The 13,457-nt window shown below is 41.9% G+C and overlaps 1 protein-coding gene across 2 annotated transcripts in view; it reads right to left on the bottom strand.

Annotated features, from left to right (window-relative positions):
• The window catches only part of MAST1 (microtubule associated serine/threonine kinase 1), a 63,745-nt gene extending 50,676 nt beyond the window's left edge, over window positions 1-13,069 (bottom strand). For both annotated transcript variants that reach the window (XM_075206683.1, XM_075206684.1), the window contains exon 1: window positions 12,755-13,069. In XM_075206683.1, the coding sequence (XP_075062784.1) occupies window positions 12,755-12,793 (39 nt within the window). In that variant the 5' untranslated portion in view covers window positions 12,794-13,069. The remainder of the gene's footprint in view (window positions 1-12,754) is intronic.
• Window positions 13,070-13,457: the final 388 nt, after the last annotated feature.

Here is a 13,457-nt window from a genome sequence, read left to right as displayed (position 1 = left end):
GCAATCCTGCAATAATTCTTTATAGAAGAGACTTTTATTGCAACGGAGCAGGAGCTCCTGTGAAAAGCAGCCCCAGCAAGTAGCTTGTGTCCCAATAGTGAGTGCAGCGGCCTGAGCCCCATGGGGCATTGTCTCAACAGCTTCAACCCCTCTTCCTATGTCCGGGCCAGTCAGGGAAAAACAGAGGTCAGTAAAAATCTGAGATATAAAGTTATTCTAAACACCAAGTTGTATTATACAGTGATGTGAACTTATATTCTCTCAACGCTTCTACTTTTGCAGGAATTTTATTACAACATAGCAGTGTATTAGTAGAATGTGCACATTTTAATACACTTGTCAGTAACAAAAATATTTGTCCGCAAATACAGGCCCTGGAACTGCCCCCGTAACACCAACCTGAGCCTAACTGTGCAGATTTGCAGACCGCCCCCCTAAAACTGTGCATGGTAGAAAGAGTCAGACATCACTTCAATGTCCAACCTATTAACAGGTCAGGACCACCCCTTTCATTCAGTGAAACATTTCCAATAATCTGCCCAGTGTAACCTTATCTATGTGAGTGAGGGAACAATGGGACCATCTTATTACATCTCATTTCTGTGTGTTTTTTTAAATTGGTTGAAGTACTCAGTAAAGAACGGCCCCCGATCCACCCAATTCCTTCGGACTGTCCAAGCTTGTGTGTCCCTGATGGTGCTGCTATCTTAACCCACAAATCCACACGGTGACACACATGTCCAAAATAACCACGTGCCGTCACAAAGGAGTATATGCACTGCAGTTTTTGCACTTTTTTAAGACTCACAGTAACATTTTTACGACTTTGAAGCCCAGGATTAATATTTATGAGTAAGTGCTCTTAACCACTGAGCCAGCTTCTTCCTTTTGATTCCTATCTCCCTATAGAAAATTTTCAGTGACATTCTCCATGGCTAATTTGTTAAACTGCAGAAGGATACCTATTACCATCCCACCATATATGCCTGCGGTGTTATATACAATAATATGCTTTTAAAGTGCACCTAAAATGAATGTGTAACTTTTTATATGTTATAATTAAATATGCGCTCGCTTTCTCATGAATTTCAAAATTTCTCATGAAGATCAAAATGAAACATTAGTTGGCACATCACATATTGCTGCATATAGTTTACACTGGATTTATTAGTGCTGATCATTAGGATCTTCTCATTATGGTCTCTTTCCACCCTACAATAATATGTGCTATGGGCAGGAGGTGGGTAAAAATATGGGCAACTAACTGACTGACTTTACTGTTTCTTCTGTCCAATCAGGTAATGTACTGATTACACACCCCCAGCCGAGGCTTGATAGCTGCACCTCCTATTTGTACCATTGGCTGCAATGAGGTGCCCAGGGTGCTGATGACCAATCAGAAGCTCTACATAAAGAACGGAACCCAGAGCTACTGATTCTGTTCTTAAGGAAATTGGACATCATTGGACCATTGCAGGCATCAGCAGACCCCCCCCCCCCGCCACCCTGCTTGAGGTCCCACAGGTAAGTAATAATCACTGTTATTATTTAACTTAAATGATCCATTAATTGTACATCGACAACAGGTTGTCAATTCATTCCAAAAATGTTTAGACTTCTCTGTTTCTTCTCTGTTTCTTCCTTTGTTATCATTGTCATTCTATGCCAATGAAAAGACCTAGGGGTTTATTTACTAAACTGCGGGTTTGAAAAAGTGAACATGTTGCCTACAGCAACCAATCAGATTCTAGCTTTTATTTATTTATTTAGTGCATTCTACAAAATGACAGCTAGAATCTGATTGGTTGCTATAGGCAACATCTCCACTTTTTCAAGCCCGCAGTTTAGCAAATATACCGCCTAGACTCCCTTGGGGCTTGGATTCACCAAACACTCGCATAGTTGAAAACTATGCAAAATAAAATGGACTTACAACAGCTTTCTATTTTAAACACACTGTAAACTATCCAAATCCTGACTTGGTGTTTTGTAGACACCCAATGCTGATCCACGTAGATCCAACTTATTATCATAGATTGAAGAACGCCGCAGTCTTCTCAGTAAACATCTTTATCACTTTGTTATCACCCATAATGTAATGTTTATATTAGGGATGAGCGCACTCGGATTTATGAAATCCGAGCCCACCCGAACGTTGCGGATCCGAGTCGGATCCGAGACAGATCCGGGTATTGGCGCCAAATTCAAAAGTGAAACTGAGGCTCTGACTCATAATCCCGTTGTCGGATCTCGCGATACTCGGATCCTATAAATTCCCCGCTAGTCGCCGCCATCTTCACTCGGGCATTGATCAGGGTAGAGGGAGGGTGTGTTAGGTGGTCCTCTGTGCTGTTTAGTTCTGTGCTGTGCTGTGCTGTGCTGTGCTGTGCTGTGCTGTGCTGTGCTGTGTTCTGCAGTATCAGTCCAGTGGTGCTGTGTGCTGTGCTCTGTCCTTCTGAGGTCAGTGGTGCTGCTGGGTCCTGTGCTGTGTCCTGTTCAGTCCAGTGGTGCTGTGTCCTGTGCTCTGTGCTTCTAAGGGCATAGTTATTTCCCCAATATTCCCCTGTGTTTAAAAAAATAAAAAAAAGTTTTTTTAAAAAATACCAAAAACTACTTTAATTTTTTTTAATTACCACAAAATTTGCACAACCAATCCTGCAGTATAAGCCCATTGGTACTGCAATATTACCAAGTTCACACATTCAGCAGTAAAAGTCCAGTGGTACTGCAATATTACAAAGTTTACACATTCTGCAGTATCAGTCCAGTGGTGCTGTGTCCTATGCTCTGTCCTGCTGAGTTCCGTAGTGCTGCTGGGTCCTGTGCCGTGTCCTGTTCAGTCCAGTGGTGCTGTGTCCTGTGCTCTGTGCTTCTAAGGGCATAGTTATTTCCCCATTATTCCCAAGTTTTTAAAAAATAAAAAAAAAGTAAAAAAAAATAAAAAATTTAAAAAAAAAAAAAAATATATAATAATTATAACCAAATTTGCAAAACCAATCCAGCAGTATAAGTCCATTGGTACTGCAATATTACCAAGTTCACACATTCTGCAGTATCAGTCCAGTGGTGCTGTGTCCTGTGCTCTGTCCTGCTGAGTTCCGTAGTGCTGCTGGGTCCTGTGCCGTGTCCTGTTCAGTCCAGTGGTGCTGTGTCCTGTGCTCTGTGCTTCTAAGGGCATAGTTATTTCCCCACTATTCCCAAGTTTTTTAAAAATAAAAAAAAAGTAAAAAAAAATAAAAAATTTAAAAAAAAAAAAATATATAATAATTATAACCAAATTTGCAAAACCAATCCAGCAGTATAAGTCCATTGGTACTGCAATATTACCAAGTTCACACATTCTGCAGTATCTTGTGCTACATATAATGGAGACCAAAAATTTGGAGGATAAAGTAGGGAAAGATCAAGACCCACTTCCTCCTAATGCTGAAGCTGCTGCCACTAGTCATGACATAGATGATGAAATGCCATCAACGTCGTCTTCCAAGCCCGATGCCCAATCTCGTAGTACCGGGCATGTAAAATCCAAAAAGCCCAAGTTAAGAAAAAGTAGCAAAAAGAGAAACTTTAAATCATCTGAGGAGAAACGTAAAGTTGCCAATATGTAATTTACGACACGGAGTGGCAAGGAACGGCTTAGGCCCTGGCCCGTGTTCATGACTAGTGGTTCAGCTTCACCCACGGATCTTAGCCCTCCTCCTCCTCCCCCCCCCTACAAAAAATTGAAGAGAGTTATGCTGTCAGCAACAAAACAGCAAACAACTCTGCCTTCTAAAGAGAAATTATCACAAATCCACAAGGCGAGTCCAAGGATGTTTGTGGTTGTCAAGCCTGACCTTCCCATCACTGTACGTGAAGAGGTGGCTCGGGAGGAGGCTATTGATGATGTAGCTGGCGCTGTGGAGGAACTTGATGATGAGGATGGTGATGTGGTTATTGTAAATGAGGCACCAGGGGGGGAAACAGCTGATGTCCATGGGATGAAAAAGCCCATCGTCATGCCTGGTCAGAAGACCAAAAAATGCACCTCTTCGGTCTGGAGTTATTTTTATCCAAATCCAGACAACCAATGTATGGCCATATGTAGCTTATGTAAAGCTCAAATAAGCAGGGGTAAGGATCTTGCCCACCTAGGAACATCCTCCCTTATACGTCACCTGAATAACCTTCATAGTTCAGTGGTTAGTTCAGGAACTGGGGCTAGGACCCTCATCGGTACAGGGACACCTAAATCCCGTGGTCCAGTTGGATACACACCAGCAACACCCCCCTCGTCAACTTCCTCCACAATCTCCATCAGATTCAGTCCTGCAGCCCAAGTCAGCAGCCAGACTGAGTCCTCCTCAATACGGGATTCATCCGAGGAATCCTGCAGCGGTACGCCTACTACTGCCACTGCTGCTGTTGCTGCTGTTAGTCGGTCATCCTCCCAGAGGGGAAGTCGTAAGACCGCTAAGTCTTTCACAAAACAATTGACCGTCCAACAGTCGTTTGCCATGACCACAAAATACGATAGTAGTCACCCTATTGCAAAGCGTATAACTGCGGCTGTAACTGCAATGTTGGTGTTAGACGTGCGCCCGGTGTCCGCCATCAGTGGAGTGGGATATAGAGGGTTGATGGAGGTATTGTGTCCCCGGTACCAAATCCCCTCGAGATTCCACTTCACTAGGCAGGCGATACCAAAAATGTACAGAGAAGTACGATCAAGTGTCCTCAGTGCTCTTCAAAATGCGGTTGTACCCACTGTCCACTGTCCACTTAACCACGGACATGTGGACAAGTGGTTCTGGGCAAACGAAGGACTATATGACTGTGACAGCCCACTGGGTAGATGCATCCCCTTCCGCAGCAACAGCAACAGCTGCATCAGTAGCAGCATCTACAAAATGGCTGCTCATGCAAAGGCAGGCAACATTGTGTATTACAGGCTTTAATAAGAGGCACAACGCTGACAACATATTAGAGAAAATGAGGGAAATTATCTCCCAGTGGCTTACCCCACTTAGACTCTCATGGGGATTTGTGGTGTCAGACAATGCCAGTAACATTGTGCGGGCATTAAATATGGGCAATTTCCAGCACGTCCCATGTTTTGCCCACACCATTAATTTGGTGGTGCAGCATTACCTCAAGAGTGACAGGGGTGTGCAGGAGATGCTTGCGGTGGCGCGCAAAATTGCTGGACACTTTCGGCATTCAGCCAGTGCCTACCAAAGACTAGAGGCACATCAAAAAAGCATGAACCTGCCCTGCCATCACCTCAAACAAGAGGTTGTGACGCGCTGGAACTCCACCCTCTATATGCTGCAGAGGATGGAGGAGCAGCAAAAGGCCATTCAGGCCTACACAGCCACCTACGACATAGGCAAAGGAGTGGGGATGCGCCTGAGTCAAGCGCAGTGGAGACCGATTTCCGTGTTGTGCAAGGTTCTGCAGCCATTTGAACTTGCCACACGAGAAGTCAGTTCCGACACTGCCAGCTTGAGTCAGGTCATTCCCCTGATCAGGCTGTTGCAGAAGCAGCTGGAGAAAGTGAGGGAGGAGCTGGTAAGCCATTGCGATTACACCAAGCATGTAGCTCTTGTGGATGTAGCCCTTCGTACGCTTTGCCAGGATCCGAGGGTGGTCACTCTTTTAAAGTCAGAGGAATACATTCTGGCCACCGTGCTCGATCCTCGGTTTAAAGTGTATGTTGTGTCTCTGTTTCCGGCGGACACAAGTCTACAGCGATGCAAAGACCTGCTGGTCAGGAGATTGTCCTCTGAAGAGGACCGTGACATGCCAACAGCTCCACCCTCATTTTCTTCCACATCTATGGCTGCGAGGAAAAAGCTCAGTTTTCCCAAAAGAGGCACTGGCGGGGATGCTGATAACATCTAGTCCTGACTGAAGGACCTGCCAACCATTGCAGACATGTCTACTCTCGCTGCATTGGATGCTGTCACAATAGAAAAAATTGTGGATGATTACTTTGCTGACACCATCCAAGTAGACATGTCAGACAGTCCATATTGTTACTGGCAGGAAAAAAAGGCAGTTTGGAAGCCCCTGTACAAACTGGCTCTATTTTACCTGAGTTGTCCCCCCTCCAGTGTGTACTCGGAAAGAGTTTTTAGTGCAGCGGGGAACCTGGTCAGTGAGCGGCGAAGGAGGTTGCTTCCTCACAACGTTGAAAAAATGATGTTTATAAAAATGAATAATCAATTCCTCAATGAAGTACAGCACTGCCCTCCAGATACTACAGAGGGACCTGTGGTTGTGGAGTCCAGCGGGGACGAATTGATAATGTGTGATGAGGAGGAAGTACACACTGTAGGGGGAGAGGAATCAGAGGTTGAGGATGAGGACGACATCTTGCCTCAGTAGAGCCTGTTTAGTCTGTACAGGGAGAGATGAATAGCTTTTTTGGTGTGGGGGCCCAAACAAACCAATCATTTCAGCCAAAGTTGTTTGGTAGGCCCTGTCGCTGAAATGATTGGTTTGTTAAAGTGTGCATGTCCTATTTAAACAACATAAGGGTGGGTGTGAGGGCCCAAGGACAATTCCATCTTGGACCTTTTTTTTTTGCATTATATGACCAATCAACAGTCGTTTGCCATGTTCAAAAAGTAAAACCAAATTTAAAAAAATACAAGAAATTAAACCAAAAGTAAAATGCCGTGTCATAATTTAAAACAAGAGGTATTGACGTGCTCTAAAACTACTGTATTGTTGTTTATATTTTATAAACACTACACTTGAAAGCTTGAGTCTTTCAATAAAAAAGTAACTGTCCATTGCACGAATATTTGCAACAGGGACAATTTTAGGGTTAAGAAAGTCAACTAATAACACTTCGACGCTGTCTGTCTTTATAAACACTACACTTGGAAGTTGGAGGAGGTATTGTGGCCCCGGCACCAAATTTACTACCGGGGCCACTCCACTGTGCAGTCCATATTTAGGTGTATCAGATATTAAACAACGGTGACAGTTGATGCCCAATTTTTTAATTATATTGTGGCCTCGGTACCAAATTGTGTACCGGGGCCACCACACTACGCAGTCCAGATACTTGTTTGGTGGAATTCAGACCAGTTGAGGGTTTTATTATTATTATATTGTGTGGACCACTCTATCTATACCACACTACAACTCTATATACCACTCTATTTCATACTTTAATTCTATTTCATACTTTAATTCTATTTAATACTTTAATTCTATTTCATACTTTAATTCTATTTCATACTTTAATTCTATTACTAATTACCATAAAGAGGAACAAAATAAACCAATTTTACCAAAAGTATAATATGACTTAGACTTACAAACACTACACTTGAAAGATCGTGCCTTTAAATGAAAAAGTCAGTCTTCATTGCACGACTATGTGCAACAGGGACAGTTTTTTGGGTTTACAAAGTCAAACAATAACACTTTGACCCTGTCTGTCTGGGATCTCAATGACGAATTGTCTGTACCATGTTTGGAGGAGGTATTGTGGCCCCGGTATCAAATTGGGTACCGGGGCCACCCCACTATGCAGTCCAGATACTTGTTTGGTGGAATTCTGACACGTGGAGGGTTTTTTAATTATATTGTGGCCTCGGTACCAAATTGTGTACCGGGGCCACCACACTACGCAGTCAAGATAGATAGATGCGTATCATAGATAAAGTACATTCAGTGGTGTGGGGCAAATTGAAAAATATTCAAAATGCACTGACATTATCAAAAACAAGAGGTTGTCACACGCTAAAACTCCAACATGTATATGATGGAGAGGATGGAGGAGCAGCCGTATGTGTAGTGTAATGCAGACCTGTTGAAGGTTTTTTATATATTTTATTGTGGTGCCCAGTGCCCACTCCTCTACGCAGTCCAGGTACATTTATTGGTGCGATTCATAAAAGTTCTGGGTTTTTAAGATATTGTGGTGACCCACTCCTCTACGCAGTCCAGGTACATTTATTGGTGCGAATCATAAAAGTTCAGGGTTTTTAATATATATTGTGGTGACCCACTCCTCTACGCAGTCCAGGTACATTTATTGGTGCGATTCATAAAAGTTCAGGGTTTTTAAGATATTGTGGTGACCCACTCCTCTACGCAGTCCAGGTACATTTATTGGTGCGATTCATAAAAGTTCAGGGTTTTTAATATATATTGTGGTGACCCACTCCTCTACGCAGTCCAGGTACATTTATTGGTGCGATTCATAAAAGTTCAGGGTTTTTAATATATATTGTGGTGACCCACTCCTCTACGCAGTCCAGGTACATTTATTGGTGCGATTCATAAAAGTTCAGCATTTTTAATATATATTGTGGTGACCCACTCCTCTACGCAGTCCAGAAAGATACCTTGTTGCAACGTTTTGGACTAATAACTATATTGTGAGGTGTTCAGAATACACTGTAAATTAGTGGAAATGCTTGTTATTGAATGTTATTGAGGTTAATAATAGCCTAGGAGTGAAAATAAGCCCAAAAACTTGATTTTTAAACTTTTTATGTTTTTTTGCAAAAAAATCCGAATCCAAAACCTTAAATCCGAACCGAGACCTTTCGTCAAGTGTTTTGCGAGACAAATCCGAACCTCAAAAATAACGAAAATCCGGATCCAAAACACAAAACACGAGACCTCAAAAGTCGCCGGTGCACATCCCTAGTTTATATGCAATTCTCTATATTAATGTTAGGTACAATTTATTACGCAATTTCAGTATCATTTCTAAGCTTGCCTAATGAAGGGTTCTCAAGCGTCACCGAAAGTTGCAATATAATTTCCTTGATCACCATTAAGGCTACGCACACACGGACGTTGGAAATCGCTGCTCACTGAAGCGTAGGTAATGTGACCTCGCTTCGGGGAAGCTTTGAGTCTTGTCCTTAAACGTGTCTTAAAACAACACAGGTGTACTACAGTGCTTTTACATGCCCGAAATGAACATTCCCACAGAACCCCGTTATATTTTACGTTAATGATTGCGAACATCTGGACTGACGCAGCACAACGCAAACACTTCTCGCAAAGTGCATGTGTACCGGTCCATAGATGTCAGAACGCGTTTGTGTTGTTAGGTTTTGTTGACACACAATAAACACACTTTGAGCACTGGATTTTGATATTCAATTTTTTCGAAACACAAAGGTATCCACTACCACAAGGAACAGAAAAATAAATTAATAACGGTAAAATAATAAATCTTTGTAATTATGTCATTAATACCACAAACAGAAAGAAATCTAATTTGTCTATATATCCGACACTTATGCAGAGCTCTGACTTTAGGTTTCCGATGCTGCAGCTGCTGGTGCAGGTTTTAGAACACATATATCTGACACCAGCAGCTGCCTGGTTAGGTGTATTGTATGTTGTGAACATAGGAGTTTACAGCAATAAATAAATAAATAAATATTAACCTTTGTATTTGCAATCATAGGATAAAAAGAAAACAACAAGAGCAAAATAGAGACAAGCTGTTATGATTTATTTTTCTTTATACTAGGTTTACTCAATGCTCTTCCCAGATATCTAAAGCATCCAGTATTTGCTACAAGCTTTACCTAGGCATTGCATGCCATCACTTACATGCCATCTAACATGAGGTATGCTTCCGCTTTCTCCTTCTACTACTTATTTTCCAATCAACTGGGTTTAATTCGCCAACAATGAAGGTGTTAATTTGCAGTAAAACACAGAGCCGCCCGTGTAATATAAAATGTCTCTCTTTTAGTGCGTAGGACAAATGTATTACACAGTTCATAATAAGCTCATACCACAGGCGACGTCACAAGGCTGTGAAAACTGGATTGAAACCACTCTGAGGCACATCAGTCTGCAGAAACTAACCATTACCCAGAATGCATTGTTAAAAAAAAGATGGATCTTCATAATGCAGACTAACAAGATGAATATTGTGGTGGTATCATCCCACAAAATGCTGTTATTATTTCAACACAAGCACAGTGACATCATCTGCTACAATTCTGCACTTATATTTACATAATTATAAGGTAGATTGCATTTCACAAGCCATAGGATATCAATACCCAGAATGCATTGCAAACAAACATAAACAGCGGACCCAGAGGTCAGACATGCATCAAATATCAGAATCACAGAGAAACACAGAGATAGAAGAGCATAGAAAAGTGCATTGTAAATGCAGAGGTATGGATGAAGACAGTCCCATCATCCTTTGCACACCATGAGAGCACTAAGGACTATAAGACCCAGAATGCAAAGCAGCAGGCTGGGACCTCTCTCCAGGTTAGACGTGATGATGTGGTGGTATCCTAGCAACAGATACAGGATGAAGGGAGATGCTATGTTTATGTAAATGATGTGTAAATGTGTGTTTATCATATCTCTGTTATAATAACACCTGCATTAAAGATAGGAATCATAGCAAGTAGTTATATGAGGAACGCATGTAAAGAAAAGTTATATGGAGTAATAGGAGGAGTCAGTGGTCGGAGTGGAAACTTAGAAGTGGTGCAATAAAGACAGTAAGAGAAGTGGCAGTATGACATATTACTATATACACCCCACTTCCACCACTGGGTGTAGTATTAGGGAGAGGTTATATGGAGTAATAGGAAGAGATATAGGGAGAGGTTATATGGAGTAATAAGATGAGATATAGGGAGAAGTTATATAGAGTAAATGATTAGATATAAAGAGAGGTTTTATGGAGTAATAGGAGGAGATATAGTTGAGATGTTATATGGAGTAATAAGAGGAGTTATAGGGAGGGGTTATATGGAGTAATAGGAGTTATAGGGAGATGTTATATGGGGTAATAGGAGGAGTTATAGGGAGATGTTATATGGAGTAATAGGAGGAGATATAGGGAGAGGTTATATGGAGTAATAGGAGGAGTTATAGGGAGATGTTATATGGAGTAATAGGAGGAGATATAGGGAGAGGTTATATGGAGTAATAGGAGGAGATATAGGGAGAGGTTATATGGAGTAATAGGAGGAGATATAGGGAGAGGTTATATGGAGTAATAGAAGGAGTTATAAGGAGAGGTTATATGGAGTAATAGGAGGAGTTATAGGGAGAGGTTATATGGAGTAATAGGAGGAGATATAGGGAGAGGTTATATGGAGTAATAGGAGGAGATATAGGGAGAGCTTATATGGAGTAATAGGAGGAGATATAGGGAGAGGTTTTATGGAGTAATAGGAGGAGTTATAGGGAGAGGTTATATGGAGTAATAGGAGGAGATATAGGGAGAAGTTATATAGAGTAAATGATTAGATATAAAGAGAGGTTTTATGGAGTAATAGGAGGAGATATAGTTGAGATGTTATATGGGGTAATAGAAGGAGTTATAGGGAGAGGTTATATGGAGTAATAGGAGGAGTTATAGGGAGATGTTATATGGGGTAATAGGAGTAGTTATAGGGAGAGGTTATATGGAGTAATAGAAGGAGTTATAGGGAGAGGTTATATGGAGTAATAGGAGGAGATATAGGGAGAGGTTATATGGAGTAATAGGAGGAGGTTATATGGAGTAATAGGATGAGATATAGGGAGAAGTTATATAGAGTAAATGATTAGATATAAAGAGAGGTTTTATGGAGTAATAGGAGGAGATATAGTTGAGATGTTATATGGAGTAATAGAAGGAGTTATAGGGAGAGGTTATATGGAGTAATAGGAAGAGTTATAGGGAGAGGTTATATGGAGTAATAGGAGGAGTTATAGGGAGAGGTTATATGGAGTAATAGGAGGAGATATAGGGAGAGGTTATATGGAGTAATAGGAGGAGATATAGGGAGAGGTTATATGGAGTAATAGGAGGAGATATAGGGAGAGGTTTTATGGCGCAATAGGAGGAGATATAGGGAGAAGTTATATAGAGTAATGATTAGTTATAAAGAGGTTATATGGAGTAATAGGAGGAGTTATAGGGAGAGGTTATATGGAGTAATAAGAGGAGATATAGGGAGAGGTTATATGGAGTAATAGGAGGAGATATAGGGAGAGGTTTTATGGAGTAATAGGAGGAGATATAGGGAGAGGTTATATGGAGTAATAGGAGGAGTTATAGAGAGAGGTTATATGGAGTAATAGGAGGAGATATAGGGAGAGGTTATATGGAGTAATAGGAGGAGTTATAGAGAGAGGTTATATGGAGTAATAGGAGGAGATATAGGGAGATGTTATATGGAGTAATAGGAGGAGTTATAGAGAGAGGTTATATGGAGTAATAGGAGGAGATATAGGGAGAGGTTTTATGGAGTAATAGGAGGAGATATAGGGAGAGGTTATATGGAGTAATAGGAGGAGTTATAGAGAGAGGTTATATGGAGTAATAGGAGGAGATATAGGGAGAGGTTTTATGGAGTAATAGGAGGAGATATAGGGAGAGCTTATATGGAGTAATAGGAAGAGTTATAGAGAGAGGTTATATAGAGTAATAGGAGGTATAGGGAGATGATATAAGGAGTAATAGGAGGAGTTATAGGGAGAGGTTAGAAGGAGTAATAGGATGTATGTGGTGGCAGAAGCTATGTGGGTACATATTCTATGTTATATTATATATAGGTATAAGCAGTGACAGGAGCAGTGAGAGAGGGAGGGGGAGGCAGCAGAAGGCAGGAAGAGGGTAGTGTTATACAGTGGCAGTGAAGACATGCCGTGAGAGAGAAGCGATGGAGATTACAGAAAATCCACCAAGAGACGTAAGACTGGATGAAGAAAGGGGCTGTGAAAATCAGTGAGAGAAGAGACTGTAGAACAAGCACTGTACCTGCAGCCTTCTACGCCTGATGATGGCAGAATCATCCATGTCATATGGAGAGTGCGGAACAGAGAGAATGAGACAGGGAGGGGGAGAGAGATACAGGCAGGGAAGGAGAGAGAGAGAGAGAGGGAGGAGAAGGGAGGGAGGGAGGGGAGGGAGGCTGGCAGACAGCTATACTTTAGTACATCAACACAAAGGCTCAGCTACCTTTTACTAGCACAGAGGGAGGGCAGAGGGCGCACACTCACCAAACCCACAGGGCAATTAGAGAAATATGCTGCAGGTAAAGAGGGAGTTGGGTTATAAGGAGAATATTGAGGAGTGGGAGATACGTTGGTCAGGCAGGAAAATGGGGGGAGAGAAGGTGGAGGTTGGGGGAGGTTCTGTAGATCAACGGAGAGCTGAGTCCAGTAGTGACTGACAGAACAGGGTGTGAATAGCTGGCGGATGCAAAGAAATACAAAGCTACCAAACAAAACAGACAATACATCTAAGATTGCTATGCATTCACTGTACACGTGTATAGAAGAGCTGTATTCTATCAGTATAAAAATATCTCCCGTCAGTCCCACACCCTGCTGGCTACAGGATCCTGGACATCTGCTAAGTGGCTGCAGCAGTATGGATTATGTAGGGTGATAGGGTCAGCGGCTCACTTAGCGAACACAACAGAGACAAGAGGAACCTTTGGGATAAAAGAATGCCTGCA

This window comes from Mixophyes fleayi, chromosome 4, assembly GCF_038048845.1.
Source record: "Mixophyes fleayi isolate aMixFle1 chromosome 4, aMixFle1.hap1, whole genome shotgun sequence".
NCBI lineage: Eukaryota > Metazoa > Chordata > Amphibia > Anura > Limnodynastidae > Mixophyes > Mixophyes fleayi.
The sequence above is the reverse complement of the archived record's forward strand: the minus strand, read 5'-3'. Positions and strand labels throughout refer to the sequence as shown.